General features: G+C 42.8%; 1 protein-coding gene across 1 annotated transcript; it reads left to right on the top strand.

Annotated features, from left to right (window-relative positions):
• Nucleotides 1-3904: 3904 nt before the first annotated feature.
• Nucleotides 3905-4903, top strand: LOC130361046 (trace amine-associated receptor 4-like). The gene has a single exon (XM_056563607.1). The coding sequence runs from the start codon at nucleotides 3968-3970 to the stop codon at nucleotides 4901-4903; it is 936 nt and encodes a 311-aa protein (XP_056419582.1). The 5' UTR covers nucleotides 3905-3967.
• Nucleotides 4904-13868: the final 8965 nt, after the last annotated feature.

Consider the following 13868-nt stretch of genomic DNA (forward strand, 5'->3'; position numbering starts at 1 on the left):
TGGGAAAAGTCCAGGCCCTGATGGCTTCACAGCCAGGTTCTTTAAGCCCCTTCTTGATACCCTTTCTTCAGTTATGCTCTGGGCATTTAATTCTATTTCTCCTTCCCATCCCATCCCCCCTACCTCCCTGTTAGCACATGTGGTTGTCATAGCCAAACCCGGGAAAGACCCCCATTCCTGTGGGAGCTATCGCCCTATTTCATTATTGAATGTGGACTTGAAGATCTACGCGAAATTGTTGGCGAATTGCCTTAACCCTATTCTCTCCTCTCTAGTCCACCCTGACCAGGTTGGCTTTGTACCAGGGAGGGAAGCCAGGGATAACACGATTAAGACAATTGATCTGATTCATTATGCTCAGTCCTCCAAATTGCCCGCGATGATACTCTCACTTGAAGCCGAAAAGGCCTTCATTTCTAAAGTTATGGCCCTTTATAGTAACCCTGCGGCCCACCTGAAGATTAATGGCTCTTTATCTGACTCTTTCTCCATACGCAATGGTACCCGCCAGTGTTGCCCCCTCTCCCCCCTGCTGTATGTCCTGGTGATGGAATATTTGCTCGCAGGTATCAGAGCTGATCCCAATATCCAGGGGATATCGATCGGAGACCATGACTACCAATGTTCGGCTTTTGCCGACGATCTTCTGGTTTACCTCTCGAACCACGTAACGTCACTACCTAATCTTATGACCGTATCCGAGAATTCGGTGCCTGGTCTAATTCTAAAATGAATCTTTCCAAATCGGAGGCCCTCAATGTTTCCTTGCCTGGACATACAGTAGACTCTCTCCGGTCTGCCTTTCCCTTTGCTTGACCCTCCCGGGGTATTACATATCTGGGAATGAAACTACCCTCCAACTGGTCCCTTTTGTTCTCCCTTAATTTCTCCCCTCTTCTTGCACAATTTAAATTAGACTTGACCACCTGAGATAGATGGGAATTCTCCTGGTTCGGAAGAATCAGCATTTTAAAAATGAACCTTTTGCCCAGGCTGTTATATTTCCTTCAAACTATACCTATATACCTATGCAGCGCTATTTCGGGTTGTTCGTCTGGTCTTTGACTCGGCCCCGCTTGAATCGTCTTCTCCTTTCCAGACCTAAACTGTCTGGTGGGGCAGGTCTACCGGATTGCCGGCTATATTTTCTAGCCTGTGTACATGCTCGAGTCCTTGACTGGTCGCACAATTCGGAATCCAAGCTCTGGGTCCAAGACTTATGCCCTAAAGCTCTGTCCACCCTCCCTTGGACCTGGTCACCAGCCCAATTATCTACCTTCTCCACTTCCTACTCCACACGTCACACTCAAGCCTCCTTACACTCTGCGGGTGGGAATAATAGTCTAATTGACCGAAAAATTTACCGAACCCCCTTCTACCTATAACTGACTACCCTGATTTTCCACCTGGAGCCTCCACTGCCGGTTCCTTTTTTGGTGCCACTCGGTCTTCCTCCCTGCGCTTTCGACATGTCCTGCTTGCGCGCCAGCTGAAACCCCTGGAAGTCTTGCTAGGGGATCACCCTTCCTCTGCCAGGGCCCCCTTTGCCTATATGCAACTGCGTCATTTCTACTCCTCCATTCCCACTCATTTTACCCGAGACAGGGACCTGCAACTCCATTTCCATCCTTTATGATCTCTTATTGTCTCTGCGTTTGCCATCCCTGCCTAAATTTTGTAACACTTGGGAGACGGAATTGGGAGTGACATTTCCTCCTGAGACCTGGGCCAAATGCTTTTTCCTGACTTATAAAGCAGTAGTGGCCACCAAAGCACAAGAAACATGCTACAAAATCCTCACCCGCTGGTAATGTGTGCTTCACCGCTGGTACCCCTTGGTCCCAAGTGTGTGTTGGCGATGTGGTGTGGCTGAGGGTACGATGACGCATGTCTGGTGGAGTTGTCCAATATTGGCCCCATTTTGGCAATCGGTCCTCAGGGTTGTTCGGGAGGTTACCGGAATCAGTGTCCCCAGCATCCCTGCAGCTGCCCTGCTTTTTATGTTCCCCAGGCGCAAGCGAAGTACAAGAAGTCTCTGGCAAGACACCTCCTTCAGGCTGCGAAAGCAGTGATCCCTCGGAGATGGTGGTCTACAGACCCCCCTTCCCTCAATGACTGGTTGGCGGAAGTCGCCAATTCCCTTCAGATGGAGGAGTTGATGGCAGTCCTCCCCGAGAATGCTGTGCGTGTTGAGACCACTTGGCTCCCATGGACGCAGTTCTGCTCTTCTCAGAGGTGCAGATCTCTGTAGTGTCCTTTCGCTGCTGAAATTGCGTTCTCTACCCTGGTGACTTCCTCGTGTGGTGTTGTGGACTCCGCTGGCTCCCGATTCCTCCTCTTCTTGCTTCTGCTCCTCTGCCTAAAGCCTTATTCCTGTTGCCTTTTGCTTCCCCTCTTCCGGTCCCTTCCTCTTCTTTCTTTTCCCTTTCTGGGGTTTTACGTCTTGTTCCGTTTGTGTTTGCATGTCTATGCACATTGATTTTTGCCATGTGTTTCGTCTGGAGCATTTGTTGTTGTTACTTGATGCCTTACTAGAGCCCCATCTTGCTCTATCTGGGGCACCCTGGCCTTCGTGACTGGGATAATACCAGATGCTCCTGTATATATGTCCATCCTATGCTTCCATATGTTATATCATCATACTGTTTTACTTGCCTCTCGATACCCTACATGGTTACTATATGTTACATTTATTGTTGTCCATACCATGGCTGCCGGACTTTCCTTTTATGTATTCTAGTTTTATTGTTGTATACCCAATGTTTGTATTGTTACCAATTTACGCTTCTAATACTAAACTTTTTTTGAATTTGAAAAAATAAACCACTGATCGATGATTCTGCTCATGCCTGGATCTCAGGCACTGAGAAGTCATTCAGCGATCGGACAGTGAGGAGGCAGGTAGGGATCCTCCAGCTGTCTTGTAAGCTGTTCGGGATGCCGTGATTTTGCCGCTGCTATCCCGAACTGCTCCCTGAGCTAACCGGCATGCTTTCCGGCTAACCGGCACGCTGTGGCCCCGCGTTATAGATCAGGAGTGGGCTCATGACGTACGCGTACGTCATGGGTCCTTAAGAGGTTAATAAATGTACACATACAATAAGCCTTATGAAACCATAAAGTTAACAAAATATTATAGGATATTCAGCTTTTATTTCTATTCTCTTTTCACATTGGAAGCTTTGAGTACATTGAAGAAATGTCAAGGTCTCCGGAGTCATGAAGTTTTGCTAGAAAAATAGTTTTTTGAAATTTTGCGTATAAGGCTATACAGGAAACGTTTCGGCAAACACCTTGCCTCCCACAGCTTTAAGATATTATATAACTAGAATATTAGATACAGATGGTATATCATTATGCTAACATTAAATTGTCAAATGTGATTATGCTTTATAAAAAAAAGGAGGCCTTTACTAGATCCCCTGGTAGCCGTGACAAACCTACGGTACCCTAATAACCTATCCCGGGGGGCTGGTCAGGTAATAGAGTTGACAGGGAAACAGGAAAAAAAGACCCAATAGGCACTGCTCCCAACCAAAAATAAGCAGTACAAGGTAGTAAAAGGCACTGTGTTTATTTCATCCAATAACGCGTTTCGGAGGGTATCTCCTCCTTCATCAGATTGGCATCAATCAGGTAATAGAGTTAGCCCTTTTCTACAGCTAACATTCCCAAGATTGAATTTATCGCTGACCCCAGTGGCCAATTTTAAATTTGTTTGATTTTTTTTGTGGGGTTCTGACTCCAAGCACCCCAAACAATTAGTAGTTTGTAGGTGTGTTTTACAAGTGTTCAGAAATCATTGCTTATCATGTTCTTTTTTCTTTAGAGGGATTTTAATAAGAACGTCATAAATACGATCATGAGCAGACTTGATTTCTATATAACACAAAATAAAGAAGTATGTTTTATTGGTTTGAACACATCTTGTCCTAGAATAACCCGTCCTGTACTTACCGATATATCTATGTACACTGTCATTTATGGAGCTATTATTCTTACAATTGTGGGAAATCTCATGGTGATCATTTCAGTTTCTCACTTCCGGCAGCTTCACACACCAACAAACTTTCTCATTTTGTCATTGGCCACAACAGATTTCCTCCTTGGACTCACGGTTATGCCATACAGTATGATGAGGACCATCACTGCATGCTGGTATTATGGAGACTTGTTTTGTAAACTACACAGCTGTATTGACATGACATTGTGCACTACCTCTATATTTCACCTATTCTTTATAGCTGTTGACCGTTACTATGCAATATGTCATCCTCTTCATTACAGCAGGAAAATAACAATTCCAGTCATAGAGGTTTATATATTTGTCAGCTGGTCTCTTCCGTGTCTATATTCATTTGGCCTTGTTCTATCAAATGGAAACATGGAAGGTTTAGAGAAGCAGGAGACACTTGTTCCGTGTGTGGGGTCTTGTTCTCTTGCGTTCAACAAAATCTGGGCTGTTATCACGTCAATGCTATGCTTCTTTATTCCGGGAACCCTCATGATTGGATTGTACATGCACATTTTCTCTGTTGCTAAGAAACAAGTGAAGTTGATAAATACTATTCCCAATTCTGTAAATCAGAAGAAAAGCAGAAAAGGGAAAACTCTTGTAAATGCTGAAAACAAAGCAGCTAGAACACTGAGTCTGGTTATGGGGGTTTTTATTTTGTGCTGGTTGCCATTTTTTATTCTTACTGTAACTGATCCATATGTTAGTTTTTCAATATCTGATGATATATACAATACAGTTCTATGGCTTGGTTATTTTAATTCTGCATTGAATCCTATTATATATGGCTTATTTTACCCTTGGTTTAAAAAATCTTTCTTTTTAATACTTACTGGAAAAATATTACAGTTAGGTTCAGCTTCTTTCAATATACTGAATACTATGTAATACAATTATTCTGTATTGCTTTTAAAAACGATGTAAGTGAATACAGATGTCTACCATACAATAGAGCGCATGGTCACTATTGCTGTTAAGCTGTTCTTATAGAAGGTAACACCACTAATCCAAGATGGGAACTGTGTTATGTTAGCATATATTTAGCATGGTGTGCACCACATTTGGTATTAGCTTTGTATAAAAGCCAATAAATCATTTGTGTTTGTCCTTTGTACAAACTAGGGGATAAAAGAATGCACCACACTAAGAATTGGGAGCTTTATGCTAAGCTGTTGTATGTAATCCTATCATATATGATAATGCTGATCTGTTGTATCTAAGACTATGATGTGTGCTGTTGTCTGCTGAGATGTAATATTTAATCCTATGATGTGTGACACTGTATGTTGAGCTGGTGGATCTATTCCTATCATACATAATACTGTCTGCAAAGCTGTTGTATCTAAGTCTATCATGTATGATATTGCTTGCTGGGACTCTATATCTATGCTTATCATGTGTGATGCTGTCTGCTACTACTATATCTAAGCTAACCATGCATATGCTGTCTGCTTAGCTACAGTAGTGTCCCCGTATGATTGTTTCAGCTACCATCTAATAAAGTTGTCAGGTGGCTGAATGTCTAAATGTTTGCCTTGTACATATATGGGGAGATTTATCAAAACCTGTCCTGAGGAAATGGTGTCCAGTTGCCCATAGCAACCAATCAGATTGCTTATTTCATTTTTCAGAGGCCTTTTCAGAAATGAAAGAAGCGATCTGATTGGTTGCTATAGGCAACTCAGCAACTTTTCCTCTGGACAGGTTTGATAAATCATAATGTGCATCGGATACTGGAAAGTTTTGCAAATGTATTTCTGTGCATTCCACCTTATTTATTGCATACACTGAGGTCTTCAACAGAGTAAAGGGTTAAAATTTTGTATTCATGTACACAGATGAATGATGCTTTGGTCACAAGACACTCTAGCACAAGCCAATCACTGCAAGACGAAGTTCAAAGTCGAACATTACTCTCCTGGCAAAATGGGAGGACCAAAACTTTTTAGAACCAGTTCAGCCCAGGCTTTTGCCTGAGCCACGTGTGTGTCCCTCAACACTGCTCTTGCTGGAAAGTCAAGTAGAGTAGTCTAGGCCTGGCTTTTGCCAGCTCCTGCTAAGGAGACAAGCAAAGTTGGTCTTGGGTTTGCTACTCCTAGGCATACCTACTTATGGGCCACATGTCTTACACTCTAACACACAAGCAAGTCACTGTTCCTGCTCCTTGTTCTGGTCCATGCTGTGAGGAAATTGTCTTTAGTTTCCAATATCTTAGAGAGAGAATTTTGTCTTTGTTGGAGAGGAGAAGTTGAACAAAGGTCTCTCTGAATTTCACTGATCTCTTCTGGGCCAAATGATCAGCTCAGTGCTGCCTGTTTGCCATGTCAGGAAGACTTCTCTGGATGCACCTTTCTGAGTGTTGTGTCACAGATGCCACCGCAGAGTGAATAAAGTGAGTTAAGTATACATTTGTACCTTGCCCAGTAGTGAATCAAGCTCCTCTTTCAACAGTTTCAGTAAAGTTGAATTGAGAACCAGTGAATATTAACATCTGCACATATAAGTTCAGTAGACTTTACACGTATCAGTGTTACATGCACCTCAAAATTGCAAAATTCAGTAAGGCTGCTATGAAAGCACTTATTACAGGGATAGTGACCAAATATTCATTTGTCTCACTCCAAAGCTGTACCATACCAAGCTGTATTCAGGTAACTGTATTAAATTGGATTTACACAGAGAGTTTCGGAAGTTTACAAGTTGTTTCACAGAATTCCTAGAATGTTCATAGCACTCCATACACGGGAATAGCTTTATTGACAAAAGTTTGTGGGTCACAGAGGAATAAGGTGGAGCGAGCTTTTTAAAAGTTTGGCTTGTTTGGCTCACTGAAATTTTCGAAAAAGTTTACTTCGTGGCAAACAGGTTTTATGCAAATTGGCATTGCAATGAGTCTCAAAACATGTAAAACACTGCCTTAGAGCTCTAAAACCCTGTATGCATTGCAAGGGTCCTTTAGGGATCTATTTAAGTAGTTTTCACCTGTTGGGGACGAAGGGCGTATGCATACGCCCTTGCGTCCTGGTACTTAAGGACGAAGGGCGTATCCATACGCCCGTGGGAATATCGGTCTCCGCCGCGCGCCGGGCGGGGACCGGGCCGGGGTGACTGCTGATATCTATCAGCAGGCAGCCCGTGCAAATGCCCAGGGGGGTCATTGGAACCCCCCATGTCGGCAATCGGCGCAAATCGCAAGTGAATTCACACTTGCGATTTGCGCCGATTCCGGGTCATTACGGGTCTATGGTGACCCGGTGACCAGGAATAGAAGGGGGAATCGCGGGGGTCTAAGACACCCACGATCCCCCTAAAGCGATAGGAGTGAGGTGGCACGGATGCCACCCCTCCTATCCCTGCTGTTGGTGGTCTAGACGCGACCACCAATAGCAGATCTGGGGCGGGGGGGGGGTTTACTTTAGTTTTCCCCGTCCTGCCCACCCACAATAGGCGGGGCAGAATGGGGAAAAAGAAGAGGAGCGGCGCCGGAGTCCACTTACCCGTCCAGAGGCAGCGGAGCGACGGCGATCGGCGGGCGGCGACGGAGATCTGCGGCGGCGTGCGGCAGAAGAGGACGGCTCCCTGGATGCGACGGAAGCCGGTGAGTAGTTGCCTAGCAACATCTCGAGGGCTACAATCTGAGACCACTATAGTGGTCTCTAGACTGTAGCCCTCCAGATGTTGCAAAACTACAACTCCCAGCATGCCCAGACAGCTGTTTGCTGTGTGGGCATGCTGGAATTTGTAGTTTTGCAACAGCTGGAGGTCTACAGTTTAGAGACCACTGCACAGTGAACTCTATACTGCCCTCTAGATCTTGCAAAACTACCACTGCTAGCATGCCCACACAGCTGTTTGCTGTCTGGGCATGCTGGGAGTTGTAGTTTTGCAACATCTGGAGGTCCACAGTTTGGAGATCACTGTTCAGTGGTCTCTAAATTGTAGCACTCCAGATGTTGCAAAACTACAAATTCCAGCATGACCACACAGAAAACAGCTGTCTCGGCATGCTGGGAGTTGTAGTTGCGTACCTCCAGCTGTTGCATAACTACATCTCCCAGCATGCCCTTCTGTGATCAGTACATGCTGGGAATTGTAGTTTTGCAACAGCTGGAGGCACACTGGTTGGAAAATACTGAGTTAGGTAACAGAACCTAACTGAAGGTTTTCCAACCAGTGTGCCTCCAGCTGTTGCAAAACTACAACTCCCAGCATGTACTGACAGACCGTGCATGCTGGGAGTTGTAGTTTTGCAACAGCTGGAGGCACACTGGTTGGAAAATACTGAGTTAGGTAACAAAACCTAACTGAAGGTTTTCCAACCAGTGTGCCTCCAGCTGTTGCAAAACTACAACTGCCAGCATGTACTGACAGACCGTGCATGCTGGGAGTTGTATCTTTGCAACAGCTGGAGGCTCACTGGTTGGAAAATACTGAGTTAGGTAACAGAACCTAACTGAAGGTTTACCAACCAGTGTGCCTCCAGCTGTTGCAAAACTACAACTCCCAGCATGCACGGTCTGTCAGTACAAGCTGGGTGTTGTAGTTTTGAAACAGCTGGAGGTTTGCCCCCCCCCCCCTCCATGTGAATGTACAATGTACATTCACACGGACGGGTTTACAGCAAGTTTCCTGCTTCAAGTATGAGCTGCAGCAAATTTTTCGCCGCAGCGCAAATTCCTAGCGGGAAACTCACCGTAACCCGCCAGCGTGACTGTACCCATTAAAACACTACACTAACACATAATAAAGAGTAAAACACTACATATACACCCCCTTACACTGTCCCCCCCCCCCCAATAAAAATGAAAAACGTATTGTATGGCAGTGTTGTCAAAACGGAGCCTCCAGCTGTTGCAAAACAACAACTCCCAGCATTTCCCAGACAGCCACTGACTGTCCAGGCATGCTGGGAGTTTAGCAACTGCTGGAGTCACCCTGTTTGGGAATCATTGGCATAGAATACCCCTATGTCCACCCCTATGCAATCCCTAATTTAGTCCTCAAATGCGCATGGCGCTCTCTCACTTCGGAGCCCTGTCGTATTTCAGGGAAACAGTTTAGGGACACATATGGGGTATCTCCGTACTCGGGAGAAATTACACTACAAATTTTGGGGGGCTTTTTCTCCTTTTACCCCTTATGAAAAGGAAAAGTTGGGGTCTACACCAGCCTGTTAGTGTAAAAAAAATTTTTTTACACTAACATGCTGGTGTTGCCCTTTACTTTTTATTTTCACAAGAGGTAAAAGGAAAAAAAGACCCCATAAAATTTGTAACGCAATTTCTCCTGAGTACGGAAATACCCCAGATGTGGGCGTAAAATGCTCTGCGGACGCACAACAAGGCTCAGGAGTGAGAGCGCACCATGTACATTTAAGGCCTAAATTGGTGATTTGCACAGGGGTGGCTGATTTTACAGCGGTTCTGACATAAACCCCAAAAAATAAATACCCACATGTGATCCCATTTTGGAAACTATACCCCTCACGGAATGTAATAAGGGGTATAGTGAGCACAGCCCACTGTTCCAAAGATCTGTCAAATGCCAGTAGGGTGTAAATGCTCACTGTACCCCTATTACATTCCGTGAGGGGTGTAGTTTCCAAAATGGGGTCACATGTGGGGGGGTCCACTGTTCTGGCACCACGGGGGGCTTTGTAAATGCACATGGCCCCTGACTTCCATTCCAAACAAATTATCTCTCTAAAAGCTCAATGGCGCTCCTTCTCTTCTGAGCATTGTAGTTCGTTTGCAGTGCACTTGACGTCCAAACATGGGGTATTTCCATACTCAGAAGAAATGGGGTTACAAATTTTGGGGGGCATTTTCTCCTATTACCCTTTGTAAAAAAAAAAGTTACATTTGGGGAAAAACCAGCATTTTAGTGAAATTTTTTTTTTTTCATTTACACATCCGACTTTAACAAAAAGTTGTCAAACACCTGTGGGGTGTTAAAGCTCACCGTACCCCTTGTTACGTTCCTTGAGGGGTGTCGTTTCCATAATAGTGTGCGATGTGGGGGGGGGGTTTGCTGTCCTGGCACCATAGGGGCTTCCTAAATGGGACATGCCCCCCAAAAACCATTTCAGAAAAACTCACTCTGCTAAATCCCATTGTTGCTCCTTCGCTTCTGAGCCCTCTAGTGCACCCGCCGAACACTTGACATACACATATGAGGTATTTTCTTACTCGAGAGAAATTGGGTTACAAATTTTGAGAGGATTTTTTCCTTTTACCCCTTGTAAAAATTCAAAAACTGGGTCTACAAGAACATGCGAGTGTAAAAAATTTAGATTTTGAATTTTCTCCTTCACTTTGCTGCTATTCCTGTGAAACACCTAAAGGGTTAACACACTTACTGAATGTCATTTTGAATACTTTGAGGGGTGTAGTTTTTATAATGGGGTCATTTATGGGGTATTTCTAACCAGAAGACCCTTCAAATCCACTTCAAACCTGAACTGGTCCCTGAAAAATTCCGATTTTGAAAATTTTGCGAAAAATTGGAAAATTGATGCTGAACTTTGAAGCCCTCTGATGTTTTCCAAAAGTAAAAAGTCATCAATTTTATGATGCAAACATAAAGTAGACATATTGTATATGTGAATCAATGTATATTTTATTTGTAATATCCATATTCCTTATAAGCAGAGAGCTTCAAAGTTAGAAAAATGCAAAATTTTCAAATTTTTCATGACATTTTTGAATTTTTCAACAAGAAAGGATGCAAGTATCGATGAAAATTTACCACTAACATAAAGTAGAATATGTCACGAAAAAACCATCTCGGAATCAAATTTATAAGTAAAAGCATCCCGGAGTTATTAATGCTTAAAGTGACAGTGGTCAGATTTGCAAAAAATGCTCCCGTCCTTAGGGTCATAATGGGCTCCGTCCCCAAGGGGTTAAAGTGGTTTAAGTTAAAGTTCATGTCAAAGTTATGGTGACATGCGGTAACCCATGGTAACTAACAACCTTTTTTTAAAACACACTACACAAGCGTATTTTATATGTTTTTAAATAGTAAAATAAAGTTGCATAAAGAATCCCTTTTTGTTGGCAGATGCCTGCCAGTGTTAAAATGCACATGGAGGCATTGCAAGACGCAATAGCTTTTTCCTTTTTGGAAGTAGCAACAGATTTTGAGTTGTTCAAGTGAAGACGCAATGGATTATTCCAAGCATTCCAAAAATTCTCCTTTTGAGAGTTGCAACAGGATTGGTGTCCCAAAATAGTCATGAAGAAATAGCTTTTGTAAACATTGAAAAGTTGAAAAAAATAATTTGAAAAATCACCCTTTTTCGGGAGTTGCAAATGTCTCAAAATAGAGTAGAAGAAATAGCTTTTTTCATGTGTAGGCCTGGCTGGTAGTAGCAGTACATGCCTTTGTTGACAATTTACGTCAGGTTGGAATACCAGATATAAAAAATGTACTCCAACATCAAGATGCTGCTGCTGGTCCTGCCTCTTGTAGGGTAGTGTTGCTCGCGAATATTCGCAATGCAAATTTTATTCGCAAATATAGCACTATATATTCGTAATTCACAACACACCACAGTCATCATCCCTCTCTGCTTCCAGCTTGTGTGGTGTAAAGAAGGCTCTAATACTACTGTGTGAGACTGGCGTGCGAATTTTCACATACGCGAAAATTAGCATACGTTAATTTTCGCATTTGCAAATTTTCGCTTATGCTAGTTTTCACATATGCTAGTTTTCGCATATGCAAATTTTCGTATATGCTAATTTTTGCATACGGCAATTTTCACTTATGCGAAAATAAAACGCGAATATTACGAATATGCAAATTTAGCGAATATATGACGAATATTCGTCCATATATTCGTGAAATATCTCAAATTTGAATATGGCCTATGCTGCTCAACACTAATCTTGACTGAGCCCCAATTTTTCTATATATTTTGTATAATTTTTGGCGCCTTGGGTACAGGTGTTATTTGGGCCGTCCGAGTCACAGGTTGTCTGGGAGATAAGAGCCTCTCTAATATTTCTTAATTTACAAATCTGTTTAACTTTCTGGAGCCAATTGATATATAAAAAAAAGGTTTTTTTCCTGGATAATCTCTTTAAAGGGGTACTCTGCTGGAAAACATTTTTTTTTTTTTACATCAACTGGTGCCAGAAAGTTTAACAGATTTTTTTATTAAGATTTTAATCAAAGTAATTAACAAATCTTTTTCACTTTCTGGCACCAGTTGATTTAAAAAAAATAGTTTTCTATTGGTGTACCGCTTTAAAGAGATTATCCAGGAAAAAGCTTTTTTTAATATATCAACTGGCTCCAGAAAGTTAAACAGATTTGTAAATTAATAAATATTAGAGAGGTTCTTATCTCCCAAACAACCTATGACTCGGGCTGCCCAAATAACATCTGTACACAAGGCGCCAAAAATTATACAAAATATGTAGAAAAATTGGGGCTCAGAGTCATGAATATTAGATACGAATTAATTTATTGATAATAAGATATTTGTTATATTTATGTCTTTTGACCCACAAGGTGACTACTTCCTCTGTAGTATGCAGCAGCTGATAAGTACTGGAAGGATTAAGATTTTTTAATAGAAGTAATTTACAAATCTGTGGAGCAAAAATGGAAGAGTAGTCAGCTCACCCGGCCACCGCACGGTGCTTGGCGCTGATTCCTGGAATTTTAAATGTCTGTCTTACTGAAGTCTCTCCATGTCGATGATTTTATGTGGTTCCAATAAAGGTGAAGTTTCATAATCGCTGGCATCTACCTGCTTTCTTCGTAATTTAAAAATCTGTTTAACTTTCTGGCACCAGTTGATTAAATGTTTTTTCCCAGTGGAGTACCCCTTTAAGAGCGATTCCCTGATATGACATAACCTTATTATGAGTATTGATGCCCTTCCATGCCGTCCATTCACTGGCTGCCATAACATCCCCTGTATTCTGCTAAATGACTCATGGAAAAGTGGTGATTCAATTCCCCTGCCACTGCACGGCTCTTTCGCCACAAATGCGCCTTCCTCTAGGGAGAGCGATACGGGTAATAAGATTATATGAGGATATTGCGCATTTTACAGTTCCTTCCTTTCTACTTAGTAGACAGATATTTTGTAGAAAAATGTTTGTACTGTATTAGCGGCGCAACTATATGGGGGAGCAGAGGGAGCGGCTACACCCGTGACCCCCATAGGCCCCACTGCAACAGAAAAAGCCAATATTTTAAATAGCACATGGCAGGTTGGGCATTGTTACAGATTGAGATGAGCGAATTTTTAAAAAATTCGATTCGAACAATTTGCCGAATTTTCTGAAAAAATTTGGTTCGGTCCGAATTTATTTGACGCAAAAAAACAGCTATTTCTGGGCTACAGAGAGCCTCAATAGGGGTGTGGAACACTTTGCCTTGCCGTAACACGCATATGGAGTGTGCTGTGTTATTGAAATAATACTGTTATACAGTATGGCATGAAGATTACAGTCGCTATTAGAATCACTGTCCATGAGCAGCACAATGACAGAGCCTGGAGATGGCATCAGCCTGACGAGACCATAGGGCCTCACAATTGAAAAGATTAAAGATGTTTTTTTTTTATTTTCATTGAAGATTTCAAATAGATGAATCTAAAAAGTTTTATTTAATGTGCCAGCAGCATGAGGAAACAACATGGCGGCAAAGTGACACAGCCTGGAGGTGGCAGCAGCATGAGGAGATCATAATCTGGCCGGATGACACAGACTGGAGGTGGCGGCAGCATGAGGAGACCATATAATGGCTAAATGACACAGCCTGGAGGTGGCAGAAGCATGAGGATACCATATAGTGGTTGAATGACACAGCCTGGAGTTGGTGGCAGCAAGAG

This window comes from Hyla sarda, chromosome 3 (genome assembly GCF_029499605.1).
Source record: "Hyla sarda isolate aHylSar1 chromosome 3, aHylSar1.hap1, whole genome shotgun sequence".
Taxonomy (NCBI): Eukaryota; Metazoa; Chordata; class Amphibia; order Anura; family Hylidae; genus Hyla; species Hyla sarda.